A 25,494-nucleotide genomic window follows, 5' to 3' on the forward strand; every position below is an offset into this window, starting at 1 on the left:
ACCCCCAAAAGGGTGGGATGAGGATTAAGAGACGGCACATGTTATATGCTTTAGGATGTTACCTGGCACAGAAGACCTCAGACATCTCAGCCAGTGGGGTTGCTGAGCAGATAATTTCTCCTCTCATGGCTTTAATTTTCTTTCTAGAAAATACTTTCTCTGCAGAGAGCGTCTATCGCATGCCTGTCTCCTAGCTTCTGGTGGCTCCTGGAGATCTTTGGCACCCCTTGGCTTGTGGCTGCACCATTCCAATGTCTGCCTCTGTCTTCAGGGGCCGTCTTTCCTGTGTCTGTGTCTCAATTTTCCCTCTCCTACCTCTGGTAAGGACGTTAGTTGTTGTATTTAGAAATCCTAACTCCAGAGTGATTTCCTCTCAGGATCCTTAAGTACATCTGCGAAGATCCTTTATTTCCAAGTCAGGTCACATTTACAGGTACGGGGGCTTAGGGTGCAGACAGAACTCCTGGGAGAACGCCGCTCGGCCTGCTGTGTATCCCAGGCCGTGATGTAGGTAGAGAGGCCAGACCCCGCCCGCCCTAAGGCAGATGCCCCGGTCCACGCTGACCACGGCTGGGGCAGTGGCGCTTTGGCTGGGCTCGTGAGAGAGGCGGCTTGGGCCGCGTGCCGTCTGGCCTTCCGGGAGGCTGCTCAAGACTTCGTTATTCTCTCCCAAAGTGAAAGCCCCGCAGGGGAAAAACCAGAAGGCGTTCGTGTTCATCCTGGAGCCCAAGAAGCAAGGCGACCCTCCGGTGGAGTTTGCCACAGACAGGGTCGAGGAGCTCTTTGAGTGGTTTCAGAGCATCCGGGAGATCACCTGGAAGATGGACACCAAGGTAGGTGCTTGGCTCATCTGGGCTCCCTCTGCGGAGGCGGGGTCGGGTCTTCCTTTTGAAGGGAAAACTTGCGGGGGGCGGGGGGGGGTTTGGGCCATAGGAGTGCCCACCATCATGGAGGGGGAAGGGCCATTGGTGGTCTCCGGGAAAGCTGGGTCTAGTTCGAACCCTCAGCAGGCTGGGTGTGTGTGGAGCTGTAACTCGATATTTGGGGCCTGGCTGGCCCTATCTGAACGAGAAAGTACGGTGTTCCTCATTTTGAATGTTCTCGTGTTTGTCAATACTGTTCGGCACGGCCTGGATCCTCCCCCATAGGAGGCATTTCCTGAGCTCAGGCCCCTGGACCCATAGTGGCCCCTTGTGCTCAACACGACCCCCTTCTGTCCCTCTGCAAGTTTGTTTTCTTGTGGAGGAACCTGGGCTCCAGATGGAAGTGGACCTTTCAGCGTTTATCATAACTGGAGCCTCTTGTTAGGCTGGAGGTGTTTTGAGAAGGGCGATGTTCTGAGTGAGAACAGGAGGTTGAGAATTAGGCAGGGCTGGACCCACATTTCTCTAGGCCTTAGTTTTCTTATCTGTCAGATGAGCCCAGTCCCTAAGTCACAAGATGAGGGAGGGATGAAATGAGATGATGCATGAAGAGCAGTGGGTCCCGGGGTTGACACACGGCAGACCTCAGGGAACAGTCCTTCAGCATCACTCTGTCCTACCACGAAGACATGGGACACTTGCTGTATCTTGGAGGATGGACCAAGTACCATCCATTCTTTCTTGTGGCCACAGACCTGGGAAGAAATTGTAGAGTTTCCCATGTGCTCAGTTGTTTCTAAGGCAGATACTGACCCAAAGGACCGATTTCTAAGCTTTGCCAGGACTCTGTGGGTCCCTGTGACGCCTGGTTACAGTTGATGAGTCTCCTTCTCCCACGTACTGGGAGCGTCACCCCCCTAGTGGCCCGGTCTTTCCTTGTGCTCGAGTCTAGTCAGGGACTAGAGGCTTGTCACTCCATCACCAGGCACTTGGGATGAGCCCGAGCTTGTGGCCAACACGGCTGCTCCTGCTTTTGTTGCTGGGGGGCGTCCCTTCTGCCCTCCGGTGCCTCTGATGTGGCACAGGGGGGCATCATGATCCTGGGGTTCATTTGGAAGATGAGTTCTTCCGATCTTGTACAGCTGTCCCCCATCCTGGGTAAATGGTGGTCATCGTGATCGTATGGCACCGTTAGTATGTGATGTTGGCGTCCTGAGCGTCTTCTAGTATTTGGGTCCCTCCCCACCCCCAGCCTGGCCAGGAGTGGAGAAAACACTCGCGGGAGACGGTGAGCAGCTGTGCCCTGCAGACCTCAGGCCCCCGAGTCACCTACGGCACGGATGGAGTGTGGGGTACATCCTGGCCCTCTCCCCTGCTTTTAGTGGTGAAAAATGCAGAGTTACTCGAAGGCTTTCTGTCCTCACATGAAGGTTTCTGAAATCAAGCCTGGCTCTTCAAGGCTCCTGTTCTCTGCCTTTGATCTACATTCCTCCTTAATTGGTTTTTACGTCTGCTAATTCTCATTATTATGTGGGAAGGTTAAGAAAACAGCAGTCAGCAGAAACCACTGCATCCCTCCCTTCTCCCCAGCTGCCCCGGTTGCTGGGGAAACCAACACCAACCCAACACGATGAATGCTCAGCTCGCTGCCGGGGGCTCGTCGCCCCAGCCCTACGGTCATGTCTGTCCCTGACACCCTGCTCAGGGCTCTGCGATTTCACAGTGGATGGCAAAAGACCGGGCACTAAGATCTGTCTGGTTAGTGAGTTTCCAAACCCTGACGAGGGAAGCTGTGCCTTCAGGTTCTCGGAGAGCCCAGTGGGTGCAGCCTACAGGTCTGGAGAGTAATTGTTACACAATTTTGATGAAGCAATGGGTCTTTCGTCTTGAATGGACATCATTTTCTGCTGAGGGGAAAAAGTGACACCCATGGCTTGTCATCGCTCTGTGCTTTGTGAGGCAGTTTCTGTAATTCGAGACAGGCGTGGCATTCCTCACCCACCCTTGTCTGATGCGATTCTGTGGTCACTGGGGAGGCGGGGCTGGGGGGCACTCTGGTCCCACTGGTTGTTTCCTACACCCCTGGTGGGGTGCAAAGGGTTCTTTGCTTAAGTCTCAGTACTCTAGAAGGGGACTCCTCTGGTTAGCCTCCTTTTATTGTTGTGGAAACTGAGGCACAGAGAGACTATATGATGTGCTCAGTGGCCATGGCCAGTCAACGGAGGGCCAACTTGTGAACCAGTGTCTGGTTCCAGTTCCTGCTGTTAACACCAGGTGCTTTTCAGCCTCTCACCACGTCACCCCCGGTCACCTGAATACTTGCTACCCACACATGTGTCTGTGGGGACAGGGGTGGGCACTGCTGGTGAATGGCACCATCCCTGTCCTCATCCTGGCTGGAGTTATCCAGCAAGACTTCCCGGAGCAGGCATGCTTGAGGTGGAGTGTGGAAGGAGAGATCTCATGGAGTGGCAGAGGAAGAATGGGGGGAGGTACAGGGTGAGGAGCAGGAGGTCCGTGCTGTGGTTCAGAGGGACTGGGGAGGTGAACTCTGGGGCCCTTTAAAAAAGATGACAGAGAAGGGACGCAGTGAGGCCCGGTGCATAAGCATCTGGTCTTGTCACCGCCCTGCCGTGGAGGCCACTCAACCTCTGTATACTTCGGTTTCTTTGCAAAATGGACACCACTCCCCCTCTTCGGGCAGATGGAGGTTACCTTCAGCAACTGCCCTCCTGCACTTAGCGTGCGATGCCCGAAGCTGAGTGGCCCCAGTTTTTGCCTGCATGTAATTTTCTCTCAAGGCTCCCCCTTTGTCAGTGCAAGAAAGGGTCAGAATTTGGTGCGACGGGAGAGAGTTGGCTGGTGTGGGGGGAGGCAGGCACTCATCCTTGTGCACGTGGAGACGGATTGGACAGTGCGGCCTCCAGGGGGACAATGGCACGGGGAGGGGCACGTCGCAGGGACGCGGGTGTGAGGACAGCAAGTTCTAAGCAGGATGTGCTGCGCCCATGAGAACATGGGCTTGGAGAGCTTTGCTGGGGTGGCTTTAGGGGAATGGATGGGGCAGGAGCCTGAGAGCAGAGGGTGGAGGAGAGTGCCGACAAAAGGGAGCCCCCCTCCCACCCCGTCCTGTGCCCAGAGACTGAGCTGGACCCCAATCCTGGGTGGAAACAACTTAGGAACGTTGGAGGGCAGGGCAAAGGAAAGCATCCAACTGTACTAAAGATCTGAGTGTGGAGGGGCACCCGTGAGGACAAGGGGGGCCAGGGCCGTGGGGAAGCTTCCGGGCTGACACCAGGGGCTGGATCCGACAGGAGAACAACATGAAGTACTGGGAGAAGAACCAGTCCATCGCCATCGAGCTCTCGGACCTGGTAGTCTACTGCAAGCCGACCAGCAAGACCAAGGACAATTTAGGTACCATCTCCTCTGACCCTCCCTCCTCCCTTGGCCGAACACCCTGGTTTCCTTTTTAAGTCAGGTGCTGTCAGAAGACAAAGTGAGAGAGGTTCATTGCTCCTTCTCACGTGCTCTCAGCGCATGCAGCCAAAACAGGCCCTTCGGGTACCTTCAGGAGGAAAACCCTCTCTGAGGGTGGATTCGTCTCCCACTGTTGGTCTAATAAGTTAGGACAGACTTGGTGGTTAAAAGCAACACCTGTTTGTTAACTCACAGTCCTGGAGGTCAGAGGTCCAACATCAGTGTCAACTGGGCTGAAGTCCAGGTGCCAGCAGGGCCCTGTTCGTCCAGAAGTTCAAGGGGAGAATCCAGGACTTGCCTCTTGTGGTGGCTGCTAGCATTCCTGGGCTTGTGGCCAAACCTCCCCAATCTCCCTATTATATGGACCCTATATTGAGGGGCCTGATGATCCCCCACTTTCAAGCTCTGTAATTGAATCACACCCACAAAGTCCCTTTGTCAGATAAATCACAAAGTCACAGGCCCCAAGGATAAGGACCTGGATGCCTTTGGGGGCCATTCAGCTGGCCACAGAAGGATTCAGATATCAATCTTCTCACAGTCGCCAAGGGAGCAAGTTCTCGGAAAAATCCGGTTCATTTTATCTTCCCCCTTTCTTTGATCTCAAGAATCTGAGTCCAGGACCGAGGACCAGAGGAACAGCACTAACCCCAGTTAGCTGGTCCAAGAACTTGCTCCCCAGGAGGGTCCCTGGGCACCTCCATCTGCAGGGAAGGGTAGCGGAGCTCAGAACCAGACTCAGCCAGACTCCGTGTGTTGATGGGCTGGCCACCACCGTAGTTACACGTTTCTGTCCTGTTCCTTCTCCCCTTCCGGGCACCCCCTCCTGGCACCGCCCTGCCTGCAGGCAGCTGACTCTCCCTCCTCCACGGTGCCTGGTTCCCTCGTCTTGGGTCCACGACCTCTTGGCTGAGGAAACCACATCCTCAGATGTTGTCCTACCGTTGATCACTGCGGCCACTCCCTACTGCCCCCCTTTCTGTAACCATACCACCTTTGTGTTTTCTTGTACCAGGCTGCTGGTGGTTTTAAACAAGAAGTAAGTTACACCAATTGAGACTAGAAGGCAGGGGGGAACGCTGGGACCCATACCAGTACTGGTTATGGAAATGGCATCATAACCACTTGACTGTCTTGGCCTTGAGGTTCCTGGTTTTGGTTTACATCCTGTGTATCCAGCCGTTGTACCAAACGTTAAGAAAATGCACGAGGCACAGAATAAACGGGGACTCCCTCTCTGTGTGCAGAAAACCCCGACTTCCGAGAAATCCGCTCCTTCGTGGAGACGAAGGCTGACAGTGTCGTCAGACAGAAACCGGTCGACCTCCTCAAGTACAATCAGAAGGGCCTGACCCGTGTTTACCCGAAGGGACAGAGGGTGGACTCCTCCAACTACGACCCCTTTCGCCTCTGGCTGTGTGGCTCCCAGATGGTGGCACTCAATTTCCAGACTCCAGGTAAAGGAGCAGGGATGGTCGCATCATTCCAGGCTCGGTCCGCTGGGGCCACCAGTGTGACGTGCTATCCTAGAAGGCACGACTGGTCCCAGGAACTGTCAAGGTTCAACCAGCACGCGAGCTTGAGGCCCATCAGCTGAATGGAGCCATGACAGGGGCAGTGGACACTTGCCATTGCAGAGACAGATGCCGAGCAGGGAGGCTTAAGTGAGAAAGGAAATACTTGAGCTCATGTAATGAAAAGGTCCAGGCGTTGAGGCAGCTTCAGGCACAGCTGCATGCAGGTGCTCTGTGGCTGTCTTTAGTGAACTCTTCTCTGGCCCATCCTTCGTTGAGCGTTTCATGCTCAGACTCTTACAGAGATACTCCCTGCTGAGAGAAACCCACATGCTAAACTTTTTTCGTAAATGATAGCAGAAATCACAGTGCTGTGCTCTTTTATTGACAGAGCTATTCACCAGGAGTCTCTTTTATGTTGTTTTTATGCCTGCGTAGGGGGGGTTCCATTGACTGGATCTCTCATCTACTCAACTGGTGCCCCCATGGAGGCGCACTGAGGTCCTCTCCCTCATTTGGTATTACAGACAGCCTTGACTTCTGTAACCTTCCGTGAGCACCACTTCCCAGATGGCGGAGCCCTTCGGTGGCACGGAATTCTCAGAAGTACAGGCTAGGCCCTACAGCATTGGCATGTGGACCAGCCTTTCCTGAGGAAACCCAGTGAACACCCAAGTCCAGCAACGCCTGAGCTCAGACACCTCACCAGGCCGCCCTCCAGAGGGACTGGGGGGGGGGGGGTCGCAAATTGAGAAAACATTTGAATACACCTTTTCATTGAAACTTCAGCTCAGTTTTATCTAACTTTTCAATCTTCGCCAGTACGATGGTCACGTTATACTTAGCGCTTCCCTTAGGCGTAACGTGAACGATGTTTTTACGAAGCGTTTTCTTTTTTGCAAACTGTCCCTGTTTCTCGAACAGGGCGTAGGTATTTATAGTACGCATTATCAGATCGCTTTCATGTGTGGATCTTCCCCTGTCATTTGAGTTAGAACGATTTCTCTTTCTGCAACAGGTCTTAAGTGAAATTTTAAAATTAACCCCAATTCTTTTCTAAGAAATCTTCAGCGTTGAGTAGGTGTTTTACTGTCATACTTAGGATGGTGTTCACCAGTCGGGACCTTTTTTGAAGCGCATATTTTAACCACTGCCTGAAATTATTTTTGGAGAGAGCTAAAATGACGCCCCACCCAGCGCCTCGGGCCCAAGAGGCGGCCTCGTCCTGCGTCACTCACAGCTGCCCTTCCCTTGCTTTCCCAGACAAGTACATGCAGATGAATCAAGCCTTGTTCTCACTCAACGGGCGGACAGGCTACGTCCTGCAGCCCGAGAGCATGAGGACGGAGAAGTACGACCCCATGCCGCCCGAAGCCCAGCGGAAGATTTTGATGACTCTGACAGTCAAGGTAACTCAGGCCTCTGCCCAGTGACACCTGTCATCTTGTGTAAACCACCAACACCCAGTCACTGTTTCAGCTTCTAAATTATGGCACACCCACGGGTTGTAGGGAGGGGACTTGGTCACCACCCCAGGTCTCCTGGGGGTGAGGTAGGAGGTCCATCTCTTACTGGGCTCAGCAGGTGGTCTCATAAGGAAGAAAAAAATGAAGCATGTGTAATGAAAAAGTCTTTTTTTTTTTTTTTTTAAAGAATACCACTTTCTCCCCTCTCCTTTCCTGGGATGTCTCTGTAGGTTCTCCCTGGGCACAGGGACGATGCGTTTCTGTGCTCAGGAGGTTCATGAGAATGATTGCCTGGGGGCTCCGATCCTGGCTTCTCCTTAACACCTGTTCTCCAGCCCCATTTCCCCGACCACTGCAGAGGCTTGTTAGGGCCTCAGTGAAGAAACTGTGGCTGGCTTGGACCTCATCTGGTCTGACTGTAGAACCCAGACTGAGCCCCGTGCGATGCCACCCATATAGAACTTGTCCGTGCTTCCCAGGATGGATCGGGGAGAACTGCAGCTTTTACCTTTGGTGCCCTAGGTTCTCGGGGCTCGCCATCTCCCCAAACTTGGCCGAAGCATCGCATGTCCCTTTGTGGAGGTGGAAATCTGCGGGGCTGAATATGACAACAACAAGTTTAAGACCACAGTTGTGAGTAAGTTGCATCACGTGTCCTATTGTCCACATCTTCTCTTTCATCCCCTGTGCCCGCTACAGTTCAGCTCGGGGAAGTGGGGAAACACAGGGCACTGTGATTAACTAGGTGGGCTGGTACCCAGTGCCGTGTTTGTGTTGGGAGTCCTGGGCCAGCCCCCTATGCAATGATGCCGGGGTGCTCCCCTTTGGGCAATACCCCCCCTCCCTGCCCACTTGATCTACACAGTCAGGTTTGTGTCCAAGGCTAAGGGACAGAGACACAGAGGGTGTGGTAACCCAGAGGCTGCAGCCTAACATGGGTGATTTTATCCTTCAGAGGGAAGGGAGGCCCAGAGAAATGCTTGCTTGCTCTTCCAGTGGAAGCCAGGAACTGTCAATCTTTTAAGGCCTGGGCTCACTGGCCCTGGTAAAAGACAGCCCGATGAACTCACGTGTGTACCCGTGGCATTGGCATTTCTCAGGGGGTGACAGCCAGGAGGCTGGTTCACACGACTCCAGACCCCCTCCCTCACCAGATGCGGAGTGTGGCTCTTCCCTCTGTGATCTCTTCCACATGCATCTGTTCCTGCTGTCCTGCCCCTTCCATACCCGGGGGAGCTGAGATGATTGCTGTAGCAAGGGGGTGTGGTCTCTTCTCTCTGCTCTCCAAGTACCAGACCTCAGAGCAGCTTTACCAGAACTGCTTCTGGAAAGAAAGTATTTCTTAGATCTTGGCATAGATATGTTTACAGGATGCTAAGGAGATTCAGAGCTGACAGATAGAGAGGCAGTTTTACCAGGAGGGGGCAGGTTGAATGGGGCCTCAGCTGAGCCTTGATCTCCTTCCAGATGACAATGGCCTAAGCCCCGTTTGGGCTCCGACACAGGAGAAGGTGACCTTTGAAATTTATGACCCAAACCTCGCGTTTCTGCGCTTTGTGGTCTACGAGGAAGATATGTTCAGTGATCCTAACTTCCTCGCTCATGCCACTTACCCCATCAAAGGAATCAAATCAGGTAAGACGTTTAAAAAAAAATTTTTTTTTAATGTTTGAGAGAGAGCGAGCGAGAGCCGGGGAGGGGAAGAGAGAGAGGGAGACACAGCATCCGAAGCAGGCTCCAGGCTCTGAGCTGTGAGCCCAGAGCCCGATGGGGGGCTCGAACCCATGAACCGTGAGATCATGTCCTGAGCCAAAGTCAGATGCTCAACCGACTGAGCCACCCAGACGCCCTGAAGATGTTTTAGTTGAGGTGGTCGGTTTGGGCTAGCATCATTTTTGGTCTGTGCCGCTGGCTTTAGAAAGAACCAAAAAGCACGCCTCCTGGTTTGTATTAAATTGTTGCAAAACTGATTGGGTGGCTCGGACCGCTGACCATGCGGCTGTTACCATGGGGACAGCCTCCATTTGGCACAGAGACCAGGGAAGGTGGGGAGGCTGGGCCCCTTCACGGTCCGGCCTGTGTGCAAAGTTGGATTATTAGGGAATTGCCCATCTGGTAGTGTAGTTTGATTTCATTCTGAAAGGCTAGGGGCCTAGGGTGAGGGCAGCTCCGGCCCTCCCCCAGGCTCGCACTGCACTCTGGGGGGAAGAAAAAGGCCCTGAGCAGCTGTGAGCTATGCTCTCAACTCTGCCTCTTCCTGAGGCCTAGAGAGTCCCCAGGAGACAGACTTCTTCCACTGCTACCACTTTCTTCTATGCTGAGCCAAACTCCTTCGTGCTGCTTGAAGGGTCTTATTGGGTCTGCCTGTGACCAAGCCAAGCTGGGACATGTGACCAGCTCTTAAGAACTAGGAAATGGAGTCCCATTACCCCCCCCCCCCCCGACAAAGCAGCAATATAGCCGCCCCTCCCTGCAACCTGGGGAGGGGGTTCAGAGCTTCATGCTGCTCTGTAAAGGTGGCTATTCTTGTAGACAGTTTCTCTCCTCTCCTGCTGCACTTGATATGTAATGTTTGACAAATAGTCCCTCGTTCCATGTGGAATTCCCTTTGCCCCCTTCCTCGGTATTTCTGAGGCATGTGACAGAAGACCCTAGATCCTTCTGGAGTCCTCATGAGGTCACGGTTCCCCAAGGATCCCAAGGTTTCAAGGTTTCCAAACTTGAAACATATCAGATATTCCCTCAGTTTCTACCTTTCTTAGGATCATTTCCGGAGCTGGGCCCTTGCCCAGCTGGGGCATGTGGTGGAAAATGCAGGTTCCCGGGCCCATCCCGGGGTGCTCCGACTCCCCTGGGGTGGGGCCCGGAAGTTGCACGTTCAGGCAGCTCCTCAGGTGGCACTTGGAAAGGACTGAGCGTGGCTGCCTATCTTATCACCCAGGAAACAAATTCCGAAGCAAAGGAGTAGAACAAATCCGAACTTAGAAACCACGTCTTCATAGTTTCCTCTAAGTCCCTGGCATCTGATATTCGACAGCCCCTCTTGCTTAGCGAGCCCACACTGTAAACTACTTTAAACCCGGCAGTCAAGGTGCAATTTTGTAACGTGCCCTTTACCTAAGGGTTAGGATGGACTTCTTTTTACAGTAACCGTTTGCTTGTTCCTAACCCACCTCCCCCTGGACCCATCCTGCACAGACAGGGGTGTGATGTCATGGAGAGAGGTCAGAGTTAGTGAACCTTCCCTTCCCAGCCACTAAACAGTATCAATTAATCTAGAAAATTCTATGACTTAGCCTGGAGGTTTAAATTTTTTTTTTTAATGTTTATTTATTTTTGAGACAGAGACAGAGCATGAACGGGGGAGGGTCAGAGAGAGAGGGAGACACAGAATCTGAAACAGGCTCTGAGCTGTCAGCACAGAGCCCGACGCGGGGCTCGAACTCACGGACCACGAGATCATGACCTGAGCCGAAGTCGGACACTTAACCGACTGAGCCACCCAGGCGCCCCAGCCTGGGGGTTTAAAACACAAAGAGCAGTATGTCAGGGATGATGAAAGAAGGGAGCCTTCCCCTGCTCCCGTGTGGCATCCAGTGACCTCTGGCACATTCATGTCCCAGGGAGGCATGAAGTGAACAATCCCTTTGTGCATAAGGCATCAGGGGCCTTCTGAACTCCGAAATAGACTCTGCCCGTTGTCATTAGGGATGCACTTAAGCTTTTGAGCCAGATGGAGCACAGGAAGGAAGGAAAACAGCGTTTATTGTGTTTTGTGCCTTAAACTCTCTAATCCTCGCAGCAGTCCCGTGAAAGAGGTTTTGTCCTCTCTGCTTCTTAAGCATGAGCACTTTAGGGCCCGGAGCTGTTCACTGACTTGTTCAAGGTCACACACCTGTAGGACCAGAACTGGGATGCAGACCCAGGAGTGACTTCCTTCCTCCTCTGCAGGCCTCCCCTACTCCTAATAAGCCAAAATTCTGAGCCTGCCTCAGATCATGTCTCCGGTTTCCTGTGTATCTATGGCAACAGCCCAAGCCGACAAGGACAAAACAGAACCACACTGTTTCTTGGTGAAACTGGGCAACACCTTTCCACCCTAACCCCAAGATGCATGAAGGCTGCTCAGGAAATGAGACCTGGGCATTGAAAGGAGGGGGGGGGGGGCGTGGGCATAGGGCATGCCCCCTCCCAATCTGGAGGCACATGTACTCTAAACAGAATGGCACCACCCGCTCATTGGAGTGCAGGGGCGACCCGATAGCCTTCCCCATACCCGGAAGCGGTCAGCAGCCCAGGACGTTCTAACAGTTGATCAACACCCAGACAGATTTCTTCCACATTGTCCACAGATCAGCTCTATTTCAGGCCCCACCCCAGCCCTCCAGTTAGAGTCTGCATTTAATAAGATTCCCATAACATTAAAGCTGGAGGGGCTCTAGGCTGGACTGTAGGAATTCTGTGGGTAGCCAGGAAAAAAACAGACCAGCAAACCAACAACAACAAAAGAAATCACATCACCTAGGAGTAGAGACTAGGTCAGAACACTTCACTATTCACGGAAAGCAACGTCCCCAAAATCCTGCAAGGAAAAGTGTCACCTGAGAGTTTTATACTCAAACTGTCACTCAATTATAAAAAAGAATGGATGCATTCAAATATGTGCCATTTGAGGATTATATGTCCCATGAGGTTTTTTGAAAATGAGAGGACAAATTAAGCCAACAAAAACCCTGATAGAGGGACGTGTGGGTGGCTCATTTGGCGTCTTCCTGCAGAGGAGGAAGTCAGGCGTCTGACTCTTGGTTTCGCCTCAGGTCATGATCTCATGATTTGTGAGTTCGAGCCCCAAGTCAGGCTCCACCCTGACAGAGCTGAACCTGCTTGGGATTCTTTCCCTCTCCTCTGTTCCCTCTCCCTCTCAAAATAAATAAATAACCTTAAAAAAACTGATAGGGAAGATCAGTCAAAAGGAGGGGAGCACTGGACATTTAAAATTTACACACAGTGAAATGCACAAATTTTAAATCCTAAGAACACTGTAAACCGGTTTCGAGCGCCAGTCCATGAGACACATGCGGACGCATTCAGGGGAAGTATACAGTTGTATATATATTTCCAAGTAAGAGGAAGACACCTGTGCGCTAGATGCAGGGATGGCTAAGTGTGAGAAAACAAAAAGAGTAAAAGGTTAACGGGAGGATGTAGGTGATGGGTGTACAAGTGGCCCTTGTAATAGGATTTTAGCTTTGCTGTAACCAAGTCTCCCTCTGTGCAAGAATTATGGTTACAAAATGCAACACAAATACAGTTGAACAGCGTGGGGGTTGGGGACGTCGTTCTGTCAAGCAGTCAAAAATCCACATATGACCTTTGACCCTCCCAAACCTAACTACTAATAGCCTATTGCTGACTGGAAGCCTTACTGATAACAAAGTCAACACATACTTTGTATTTTATACTGTATTCTTAAGAAAGTTACAAGAGGGGAGCATGGGTGGCTTAGTCAGTTAAGCGTCGGACTTTGGCTCAGGTCACAATCTCACCGCTTGTGAGTTCGAGCCCCGCATCGGGCTCTGTGTGGACAGCTCAGAGCCTGGAGCCTCTTCAGATTTTTTATCTATCTTTCTCTCTCTTGGCCCCTTTCCCGCTCATACTCTGTCTCTCTCTCAAAAACAAACATTAAAAAAAATAAAAAAGTAATAAGAAAATACGTTTATAGTACTGTACATGTTGAAAAAAACCTGCATATAAGTGGACCCTTGCAGCTCGAACCCACGTTGTTCAGGGGTCAGCTGTATTATTTAGACGCTTGTCCTGCAAAGATGATAAAATTAGGGTGACGAAGGAGAGGGAGGGTATAGGCTTGCATGACCTCATCAACAGTGGGAAGCGAGAGAGAGAGGAATCCTATGGTACCTTTAAACATTCTCCAAGAGAAATCATATAATCACACAGGCCAGAAACCTGAATGGTGGAAGACACAGAGGAAGTAGAGGGAGTGCCCCCATGTAGGCATTGCTTGTCCTGGAGAATCGGGTAGAGTGCAAATAAAAGCTTTCCAGGCAAACCAGGACCACAATGTGAACCTCCAAGGGAGCGTAAATGGAAGCTGTAAGGTTCGGAACTGCTTAGGTTAGGGTATGATCGGTAGTGATTTTAAAGCAACTCAGGACCGTAGACTATGTCGGGAAGATACCATTCAGAGTGGCTTCTTCCGGGGGCAGCTGGGTGGCTCAGTTGGTTAAGTGTCTGACTCGATCTCAGCTCAGGTCTTGATCTTAGGGTTGAGTTCAAGCCCCACAATGGGCTCCACATGAGGCATGAAACCTACTTAAAAAAGTGCGCCTTCTAGAATAAGGGGTTATGAGGGGGGTAGGAACGAGAGTTTAATTTTTAGTATGTATTTGTTCTTACTAAAACAAGACAACAGATCAACCTTTGAGATGTGTTGTCTTTTTTTTTTTTTGAGAGGTGTTGTCTTAAACATTACCTAATGGGGGAAAAAGTCAGCTCTACCTCAACCATTCCCTAAGTAATAAGAAACACTTAAATGACTGTCCTAATTATAAATAGAGAAAGGCTTTCAGAGGATCAATACTGCTCTGGATCGCCAAGGGACAGATCTCCTCCTATTGGAAATCTTTAAAGATAAAACACTGCCCCCTCCCCCTCCTAACAGCAGACATGAAGGGAGGGGTTGTGAAGGAAGCTTTACTTCTTTGAGTCTTTTGGCCTCAGGAGTATTCAAGAACTTGAGGCATCGCTGTAGTCACTCTGCATTCAGTGTGTGATGTTCTGGAGGTTTTGATTTCTCTTGACTGATTCATTTTCATTTCTGCATGAATCTTTAACCCCCTTCTCTGTGCGGGCCTGTCCCTCGTGAGGGCTGCGTTCCAGAGCCCATGTCCCTAACCATCAGGATGGGACCTCCGGTTTCCATAAAGTCAGCCCCCAGCTTGGGACACTCCCCTGTCTGCTCCTTGGACACCCTAGCCCTGGCTGTGCCCGAGAACGCCAAGGTCTGATATGAATGGCCTCCCTTTGCATGATCTTTCCGTTCCGCAGGATTCAGATCTGTTCCTCTGAAGAACGGGTACAGTGAAGATATCGAGCTGGCTTCCCTCCTGGTGTTCTGTGAGATGCAGCCAGTCCTGGTGAGTGAACACCGGGTGGGGTGGAAATGGCCTGTGCGTACGGCTGGCAGATGGACTTAAACCCGTTGGGCATTATCCAGCCAGACACGCCCATCACACAAGAATCCCTCAGCCACCCCAGGTTTTTCCTTCCAGCGACCTTCCCTCTTGGAGAAGGCAGTACGGTTCTTTGAGTAGGTCTTGTAGTTGGAAAGAGTGAAGCTCGTTGGAAGTTCCCTATAGTCATGTTTCAGCAAGCAGAGTCAGGCAAGACAATGCTCTTCTAGAGAAGCTCATCCTTTCTGGGGGCCTTTCCCCACCTGTTGGGTCCTTGGGAGTCCCTTCAGAAGGTCTGACAGCATCCACCAAGGCCTTGTCGTGGCCAGTGCTGGGGAGAGGAGTTCACAGTGATAGGCACTACCTTTGTCATTCTCTTTGCTGCTGGAGGAGCCTGCCTTCCTGGTCCTTTGGCCAAGACCTTGAAGATCCTTAGCCTCTCCTTTGATGAACCAGTTTAGGGAGGTTTGGTGGGAAGGGCTCGGCCTCACCGGATGCAGCACCAGTGTGTAATAGTTCACGTCTCCCTCGCTGGTTAGAGAATATCTGGATGTGTGATTTTGGAGCTTTAAAAGCCTCTTGACAGCCTCTCCCATAGAATGAAAGCCACTGGGCATGTGTTTTTGCGAGAACCCACGATGTGGCCAACCCAATCTCACAAGATCTTTCCCTCTCCCTACCACAAAACCCAGCATGAACGGGTTGACTGTGTGGTCACCCCACTCCTCTTCGGATAGCTTAGAAAAACCCTGGTTCTGGACCCCAGCAGGCTGACGTGGGCTTGGTCATCGCCCCAGGATTTTCATCTTGATTTCTCATCCTAGTTGTTCTCTGGGTACAGAAATCACAGCCTCTAATTTGTTGTTTTGGAAGTTGCTTATTAGGCAACTTCCAGAATAAAGCTGAGAACCATCCAATGGGGAAGGGAGGATGGCAGGGGTGGAGATGCCTTTTAACAGCTGTAGCCATAGTCCATGCAGTAAAAATTCATGAACTCGACTCAGAGGAGAGAACGTTAGGCTTTTCTGCATAGCTGTCTGCCTTAACATTCAGTTTCTGCAACCTTGATAGTTTTCCACTTCAGAGCATTTTATAAACATGGAAATGGAACCGGATGCAAACATAAGGAAAGACAGACAGGAAGCACTAAAAGCAGGAAGCGGACGCTTAACAGGCACAGTAGTTGGGGGCCAGAGAACCTCCCTGACAGCCAAAGACATCACTTGTGTTGCTGTAAAATAAGCTCACGATGACAGGATTATGCCTGGAAAGGATAAGGCGATGGATGGTACAAAGTTGCCCGTTTTCAAACAAAGTTCAAATGGCAGTGCTTCATACTCTGTCAAAGTAAATATTGACACGAACTGTCGTTTTCACTTGACCCTTCGGTTGTGGATCAGAAAATCACCTTTCATGATTGTTATTGTGATTGCAAGGCTGGGTCCCGAAGGGGCACCTGAGTCGGTCGTCAGGTCCTTGTCGAGAATACCCAAGACTTAATTAAATGGCTCTTCTTTTAGAATGAATTACGCATTTGTCAATTTATCACCAATAAGACTGAGTTCTTTAAGTCCATTAAAAGACCTCAGCCAGAATACATGATTTTGTTTACCTAAACACACACAGAGCTGAGCCCAGATAGTGGAAACTCTGGGGAAGTTTCCCCAATTGGGGAAGAGGAGTAGATAATGTTGGCATTTGGTCTGTTTGACTCCTTCACTTCCTAGGTCAATGCCGCCTTTATGTAAATGATACTACTACAAATCCGTGCGTCCATGTGTATTTCTTTTTTAAAGCAGGTTTCTTAACTTTGGGGCCAGAGGTTTGTGGAGGAAATTGTCCTCTGCATTTAAAAGTTCAGCAGCATCTCTGCCCCTTGTGTAACCACCAAACATGTCCCCGGGTTGGCAAAACTGTCCTTGTTGAGAACGGCTCTAAGCGAAATTCTAAACACTGTTCATACTATTACCTAATCCTTAACAGCATTTTTCCACTGAGTGGATGGACCGTAGATTACCAAATTGGTCGTTTACATGGAGTCCACTTGCAAGTAAGGCTTTCGTGAAATTCTTTATGTGCCCGTACTTTTCCTCCTTTAATTCAGAGTTATTTTCTTAGGACTTATTGCCAGATACGGGATCAGTTTATCGAAGCAGGATGGTAGAAATATAAAACCTGGAATAAATAAGCATGAAGACCCCTGGCTTAGTCAGGCTTACCTTCCCCAGCCCACAGAAGGATCTGGGATTCTGTTGCCTGGGGAACGGGAACCCATGTGCATAAAAGGCCATCTGCAGACATTTCATGGACAAACGATGTGATAAACTGGGTTTCAGATGATGGTAGGGCCACGTTGGTCTAGACCATGCTGCGCAAAGCTGTTGTAAACAACTTGGAAACATTATAAATAATTTGGTAATACCAACAGCAGAGGAACTTAGTACATTTAAAAGAAAATGCCCTCCTCTAGATTTACTTTCTCTATGTGGGAAGCCTCCCACGTGGGTGCTGTTAGGGATGCGGCGGGGAGCAAGGGCATCGTGTGGGGCACCAAGGGGAACGTTAACTTGCAGAGATCTGCTCTCTGAAGGAGTTTTGGCAGAGAAGTTGTCAGAGTATGTGCAAAGCTCATTTCAACTGCTGGTTTTTGAGCTTTTATTGAATTCCACATCTGTCACCTGGTTCTGAGGCGCTCACAGGTGCCATTCGGTGATGCGGAATCACGCGGTGATGAGGAGTCTCTGGGGAGCTGAGCTGGGTTGTTTGGTAGACCTGGGCTTTCTCGTTGTTCAAGGTCAAACCTTGTTCTATTTATCACCGTATCCTCTGTCCTGCCAGGGAGAGACTCTGGTAAATAGCTTTGCAGAAGACTTCTCTGAGCCAGTGATTGATCCGGGGAGGGCTTGATGGAGTTTAAAGCTCCAGAAAATAGTCGGTGAGCACTTGAAGCTTCTTCTGAAGAAGCCATTTACACATCACAATTGCTTGATCAATCCTCAGTCCTTTGCCCTGTTAGCTATATATATGGTTTATAAGATGTGTTTTCAACACCATTTTGTTACACTTGAAAAGTAGTAAAACAAAGGAAGGGAGGTTGGAAAAATTCCATTAAGCAACTTGTCTATAACCACAGGTAGCATTTTGGCAGATTTGATATACCCATCGTTGGATTCATGTAATACGCATGAACACGTGCCCTTTATCTACTTCACAGGAGCATTTTTCAATGTTGTTAGGATTTTCAAAGCCATTAATGCCTGTTTGATCAGGTATGGGTTTCTCATTCGCTTAGCCATTCTCCCGCTGATGGACAATGAGGTTGTTTGTAGCTTTTTACGTTATAAATAATGAAGGTCTTCATATAACCTTTTTTGATTACAAATTATTTCCTGGGGCTAGACATTTAATAATGGAATACTAGATCAGAAAGGGGGAAAAAACACACATTTTGGATGCATGTTGAATTGTTCTCTGAAAGTAGTTTCTTTTCAGTTGATGTATCCTATCCATTGTGCCACTAACTGAGAAGGGCTTCCACTCAAATGATTTAAACTCGTGAGATTCCAAATAGGATGGGAGAAAGTATGAAAGCTTGAGTATTCCTCCTAGTCGCCATCGGTGGGCAAGCTGGCAGGACCTGGGGTCTCTGATTACTGATCCTGGGGTGGATGGGGCTGGGTAGGGGTGCAGGTGTTGGGCTGGAAAGACCAGGAGGCCATGGTTCCCAGCGAGGGCTTGGCAGGAAGAGAGGTGTGAATCTCTATGCAGAAGAGCTCAGCACACACGCTAGAGACCCCGGACGGGGGCTGGGCCCTGCAGCTAAGCCAGTCACGGTGTCTGAGGATGGACAAGATTTCCTTACACTTGGGAAGGCCCTCCTTGGGCCTCAACAGCTAACGTGTGCCAGTCTGACCCCAAAGAGCAGAGACTTCTGTGCCTATCAGGAAGGCCCAACAGCTGGGTGCGATTTGAACGACAAAACCGTGAGTGTGAAGTGAAAAAGACAAAGCCACTGCCCGGCAGTAAGAGGAAGACGGACCCAGGTGGACACATGGTACAGGTGGCTGGCGGTTCAAGTAGAGCTATCGGAAGTATCCAAAGAGGAGCCCAACATCCGAGTCCTAAGAGCGTTCAAGGATATCTAAGTAGAGCGCTGAAAAAGACTTCCTGGAATTTGAAATGAAAGCCTCATTTCCTGAATTTAGATATTCAGCATATAACAGAGATCTGCATTAGTGACCGGAGATATAACCCGGAGGAAATGTCTCACAATCCAGGTGCGCCTGGGTGGCTCAGTCGGTTGAGCGTCCGACTCTTGATTTCAGCTCAGGTTATGATCCCAGCGTTGTGGGATTGAGCCCTGCCTCAGGCCCCATGCTGAGCTCCTGCATAAAATTCTCTCTCCCCGCCTCACACGGTCTCAAAGAAACAATTTAAAAAAAAGTCTCGCCATCCAGAACAATACCACCATGACAGCCTCAGAGAACGGATGCAAAACACCTACAGGCAAGTATGTCCCCACGAACAAAGCGGAACAGATGGGTAGGGAGCTATCAATGAAAGTGAACAGACGGAACTTTCTCTTCTTTGCTGCTTGAGAAGGTTTCCTTGATTCCCAAAGGGACAAATCGAAAGCACACCACCAGCTGGGTTCTAGCACAGGCACACCTTGTTTTATTGTGCTTTGCAGATACCGCGTTTGTTTTTGTTTTTTTTTAACCAATCGAAGGTTTGTGGCAACCCTGTGTCAGGCAAGGCTAGTGGCACCATTTTTCCAAAAGGCATTTGCTCACTTCCTGTCTCTGCCACGTTTTGGTTCATATTTCAAACTTCTTTGATGGGGATCTTTGATGTTACTATTTTAGTTGTTTCGGAGCCGCCTGAACCACACGCTTAGAAGGATGGCAAGGTTGTGTGCCTCCTTGTGGCTCCACCTGTCGGCCACCTTCTGTCTCTCTCCCTGAGACACAACACTGAAATCAAGCCAGCTGATGACCCTACAGTGGCCTCCACGTGATCCAGTGAAACGAAGAGTCCGTCAGTGCAGCAGACTTCATCCCTATCTTCAGAAACTGCCCCAGCCACCCCGACTCTCAGCCACCACCACCCCTCTCGGCCAGGAGCTGCTGGCATCCAGGCAAGACCCTCCACCAGCCAGAAGACTATGAGTCACTGAAATCTCAGATAATTTAAAAATTTGGTTGCCAAAAAAACCCCATTAAGATACATACGCGTTATCACACCCTTAATAGACTATAAGCATAACTTTTATACGTACCGGGAAACCAAAAAAATAATGTGATTTGCTTTATTGCAATATTTGCTTCATTGTGGTGGCCTGGAGCCACACCCATGATATCCGACGTTTGCCTATAAAACGTGTGAATTCCAAGGAAGAAAAAAAGACTTCCCAACATACCAAGTTATCTACTAAGAAAATCAAATAAAACTAACATCAGACTTGTCTTCAGCACTAGGAGGACTGAAGAACTCAGCAAACGGCCACCAGCATGTCAAGGCAACAGAAATGTATTTGTGGATATGCAAGGTCTTAGAAACCTCAGGAGAGCACCTGAATCGATGTTCTAGATAGATGAAGAAAAGGAATTAATTCCGCAACACAGTTACGCTTTAGAGTGTAAGTCTCTTTAAGTACCAGGGTCCCTGAAACAAATACACCATGAAAAATTTTGTGCCAGTCTGGAATTGAAAATAATAAACATATGAAAACCCGGGAGCTGAGAGTTAAAATAAAGGTGTCCTGGGGAGTCTGGGTGGCTCAGTCAGTTGAGCGTCCGACTTCGGCTCAGGTCACGATCTCACGGTTCGTGAGTTAGAGCCCCACAGCCTCTGTGCTGACAGCTTGGACCCTGCTTCGGATTCTGTGTCTCCTCTCTCTGCCCCTCTCCTGCTCACACTCTCTCTCTCTCAAAAATAAACAAACATTAAAACAAAACCAAAAAAAAAAAAGGTGTCCTGAAAAGTTTTGACTTTGATGCCTGGGGGTTCAGTAGGCACATAAAACATCTTGTAAGAGGGGAGTTCAATTTTTTTTACCTTGAAATATCAGAATTAAGTTTAATTAGGATCATTAGAAAAATGAAACAGAAATGTGACCAAGAGTAAAAATGTATAGTATTCAAAAGGGAAGGGTAGAACATATTTGATTCAGTGAATGGGCTCAATCCTCCTATTAAAAAAGAAAAAAAAAAATCTAACTGCATGTCTATAGGAAATAAGCCTAAAACCAACAGGGTATTGCATGAGGAAAGAAAGGTTACCCAAAAATTACCACCCCCCCCCCCAGGAATGGAAGAGTTACTGCAAGAAATAATTAATCTCACAGTACAATTTAAAATCCAAACTGCCAAAGATGTGCTTGCTGGGGCAGCACATATACAGAAGTATCAACGAGCATTAAGAGGAGCTGTGTGGAATGATAGTTTGGTTTACAACTGGATGGGAGAGTCCCAGGGGTTTAATTAGGAAACGGGGATAGTACCTCCACATATCAACCAAAGGCTCCTACACAGATTACTTGATTAAAACAAAAAAATCAAGGACAGATGATCAAGCTAATCCTAACCAGCTTGATTTCAGAGATACACAACTCTGTCCTACTGCAGCAGGTAACAGACACCGTTTATCCTTCTGTTTCTCAGAAGCTTTACAAGCTTGATTTCATACTTGGTCACAAAGAAAGAACGATTTCATGAGTTGGTGAGAACAGCAGTAAACTATGCCGTCACTATATTTTGAAAAGGAACACGCTTGCCCTCAAACCACAGGGAACACTGAAAATGCATGCACTGTTCGTCTCAAAAAAGTTTTGAATACCAATAAGATAGGAACAAAATAAAGATAAAAGCCAACTGAGCAAAATATAAAAGAAAAAACAGATGTTGATTCACTAAAGAGATCAAGTACATAAACTCCTGGCCTGCTTAATAAAGGAGGGAAGTAAGAACAAAAACAATACCAGAGAAAATACTGAAAGGGAGAATGACCCCCCAACTGAGAAGATACATTTGTAAACTAGGGCAAATGGGTGACTGCCTTGAAGAATGTAAACAGCCTAAAATTGTTTCAAGAGGCAATACAATACTCACAAAGTCCCGGAGCACTGAAACAGCTCTCAGGTAAAACAGGTGTTACATTCAGATGGTTTTAAAGCCAAGTTCTACATGAATTTCAAGACCATAATTCTTTTTTTTTTAATTTTCTAAAATACTTATTTTTGAGAGAGAGAGCGAGCGAGCGCACCAGCTGGGGAGAGACACAGAGAGAATCCCAGGCAGGCTCTGCACTGTCAGCACAGAGCCTGATGTGGGGGTCAAGCTCACAAATCAAGAGTCGGAAGCTTAACTGACCGAGCTACCCAGGTGTCCCAAGAACACAATTCTAATGTTAATCCACGGAGGAGGTCAACAAAGAGAAACGCTCCAATTAATTTCCTGAAGAAACTGGAGAAAGATAGTACACCTTTCCCCCCTCTTCTCCTCAGAGTCATAGGTAAATTCTTTAAAAAGTTAGCAAGTCAGTTCCAGATATTTACTGGACAAACAATATGTTACAAATCAATAGTTTATCCCAATAATGCAAGGATGGTTTGGCAACACATTTAGTGAGAAAAACCTAAGTCACTAAATGCCACACATGTCACCAAATGATTTTACCTCTTTACCACAATTTATACTCATTATCTCCATTCACAAATATGGCTGTACCTCTAAACAAAGACTCCAACTTTAAGGACACTGAGTTTTGTATTTAGTACCTAACCACTTTCTTCTAGAAAGAACAGTTGGAAATGTGTGGTGGGAGATGGGGACAGATAGGTAATCTCGTTCATGATATCGACAAAAACAGTAACACATTAATGACATTTAAATAAACATGTACAGCTTATAACCACCACTTGAACAAGTAGAAATATACACAGACCCTTCCAAAATGGTCTCATGGGAACCAGAGTTATCAATATAAAATCACTTTTAAAAATATATACAAAGAGGTAAATACAGAAATAAATGTGTTTGCATTGGAAGACATAGCTCTTCCTGACAGGAGACTTCCAACTAATAAATGGAAAAAGGAATGAAAAAAATAGACAATCACCATTGAGATGCCACAGAAATAATTCTGCAGAAAAAGATCTAACAGTGGATGCTAAAATTAGTAAACATTTGAGGAGAAACAGGAAATCTGTATAGTCTCAAGATACCTTCCTTCAAGAAATTTCTTCATTGGAAAGAGAATTGATCAAGTGAGGAATGTTACCATCAGTACTAAGATGTGTTGATATCACGTACCTCCTGAGAAGTCTACATCACTTCTGTGACAGTCTTACCAAAGCTGCCTCAGGCTAAACGAATCATGGGAAAGCACCAAACCCAACTAGTGGGTCACAGTACACACTTACTGACTAGTACTCTTCAAAGTGTCGAGTCATAAAAGACAAGAGGACGGAAGAAGTGTCACAGATTGGAAGGCTCTAAGGAGACACGGCCACCACAGGCCATGTGGGATCCGGGGCAGCATCTTGGAACAGAACAGGGACACTGATGGGAAAACCAGTGAAAACCGAGGTTCTGATAACTGCACCGTGGTGGTGCAGGATGTTAGCCCTGGTGGGGGTGGGAGTGATGTAGGGTATAGGAGAACTCTTTGTACTAATATTGCAACTTTCTGGAAGTTTCAGATTTCATCATAAAGAATTAAAGCATCAGTAGGGGTGACTGGGTGGCTCAGTTGGTTAAGCATCCGACTTCAGCTTGGGTCAGGATCTCACAGTTCGTGAGTTCAAGCCCCGTGTCAGGCTCTGTGCTGACAGCTCAGAGCCTGGAGCCTGTTTCGGATTCTGTGTCTCCCTTTCTCTCTGCCCCTCCCCTGCTCATGCTCTCTGTCTCAAAAATAAATAAAGATATTAAAATTTTTTTTAATAATAAAAGCATCAATGGGGGGAATAAAAATTGAAAAAAACTAAAGGTACAGAACACCGTGAAGATCTTGTCACAGGCCAGGAACAGTTTATAACCAAAGATGTTCTCCAAGACTTCGAGGACTCTAAAGTTTAAAAACACGTAGATCCATCTAAAACAAAGGCTTATAGATGACACAAGGATCGAAAGTAGGAATAAGAAAATCCTAACATAAACAAATCTATATACCTCAAAATGGACATACCTCCGCAGGAGAACATGAGAGAATTGGGGCAAACAGCCGAATCTTTCTCCCTAAAGATCATCCCTAAAAACTGAAAAACCAAGAACGTGCCTTTTAAGTACTTTTTTTAAAGAACTCTCAACAATCAAAAGAACTCAATGTTGAGGAGCAGGAATCATGAGGGCTGGAGTGACGGTGAACAAGGAGAATGCTATTTTTTGTGTGTGGTATAATAATCCTTATAGTACTTCTTGACTTTCAACTCTGTGCATATATAATTAATAAAAACTCAAAGCTTTAAGCTTAAGTAGGAGCAGATGATGCATTGATGGGGAGCATATGACTTCTTGAAGGACATTTGCTGTGAAGGTGACAAGAGACATGGGTTAGTAGCTGGAGGGGCTGTGGGGTGAAGGACAGCTTTTGAAGATGTATTTGCTGCTGATGGGCGTGATTTACCAGAGCTACAGAAGGGAATGATGGTACAGGAGAGAGAAGACCCCGGGGCCAGCAGGAACGAAGGCAGGACTACAGCAAGGGGCCCCGGATGGGCAGATTTCCCATGTAGTTTCTCCTCTACCCTATGTGAAACCAGAAGCAGGGCCATCAGCTGAAATCGGGGCAGTCATCTCAAGAGAGGACAGAGGATTTCTGAGCAAAGCACAGAAGTATTAGATCACTCAATGTGCTTCTGTGATGTATGCATTCATACATATTTTACTTAGGATTTTTGCACGGACAGTCTATAGTTCTCGGTCAGGTTTTGTTATGCTGGCTTCTTAGAAACTACATGGAAGCCTTCCTTCTCCCAACTGTGGCACCTCTTGAGTGGAACCAGAGTAACTATTGACTATACCCAACACATGTTAGAGACATCGTTTGTGAAACTTTCTGGGCCAGCTGTAAGAGCTTTCCCATTTTCTTCTGGGATAAAATGAGTCTCAATTTTTTTTCCTTACCGGATAATTTTCTATAATAAGAAATATATGTCTATAATAAATATTGGAGGTAACAAAAGCCTTAAACACAAATACATACCCATTCTTCTCACTACCCGCTTGGTTTTCACTGCACAAGTTCCCACCATTTCTAGGTTTGCCTTTACTGATTCAGTCTGCTTTCCTTAGACCTGTTCCTTTTATAGCTCTCTGTGTTCCTTTTATAACGCTTTGTGTTTCCTTAGACCTGTTCCTTTTATAACTCTTTATTTCCTATCATTGTTGGGTGCTGATGCAATGGGGGTGAAGGCCATGCACAGAGAGATGACACAGGGCTAGGCGCACTTCCTCTCCTGAGACACGCTTCAGAAAAAAGGACTTGGCAAGTGCCCAGGACCCAGGCCAGTCATCACCTGCTTGAGGGACTGGGGTAAAGGCAGGTACAGCCAGGAAGCCAGGACACGGACTGTTCCCAAGAACCCAGAGCTCTGAGCAATCATCCTAGCACTTTGCTGGCCCTGCCCTAGGAGTCCCCCATTTAGGACATTCAGAAAACCAGATACCAATGTATAGATTCAAGAAGAAATCCCATTCAAGATGAGCTTACACATTAACATTTTAAAGCACTTGTGGGGTGCCTGGGTGGCTCAGTGAAGCATCTTTTTTTTTTTTTTTTTTGAAAATATATATGTTTTAATTAGGCAGAGAATCCCAGGCAGACTCTGCTGACACATGGCTTGAACCCATGAACTGTGAGATCATGACCTGAGCTGAAATCAAGGAGTCCGCCTCCTAGCTCAGGTCTTGATCACAGGGTCATGAGTTCAAGCCCCACACTAGGCACAGAGCCTACTTAAAAAAATTTTTTTAGAGCA

At 48.3% G+C, this 25,494-nt stretch overlaps 1 protein-coding gene across 1 annotated transcript in view; it reads left to right on the top strand.

The window, feature by feature from the left end:
• PLCG2 (phospholipase C gamma 2) overlaps nt 1-25,494 on the top strand; it is a 156,943-nt gene that overhangs the window by 118,553 nt on the left and 12,896 nt on the right. The window contains 7 exon segments of the mRNA XM_019413075.2: nt 676-833; nt 4,178-4,280; nt 5,591-5,800; nt 7,121-7,266; nt 7,846-7,960; nt 8,791-8,958; nt 14,392-14,480. Of these exon segments, the coding sequence (XP_019268620.1) occupies nt 676-833; nt 4,178-4,280; nt 5,591-5,800; nt 7,121-7,266; nt 7,846-7,960; nt 8,791-8,958; nt 14,392-14,480 (989 nt within the window).

Source organism: Panthera pardus, unplaced genomic scaffold, assembly GCF_024362965.1.
Source record: "Panthera pardus isolate Hobbes unplaced genomic scaffold, ASM2436296v1 HiC_scaffold_19, whole genome shotgun sequence".
NCBI lineage: Eukaryota > Metazoa > Chordata > Mammalia > Carnivora > Felidae > Panthera > Panthera pardus.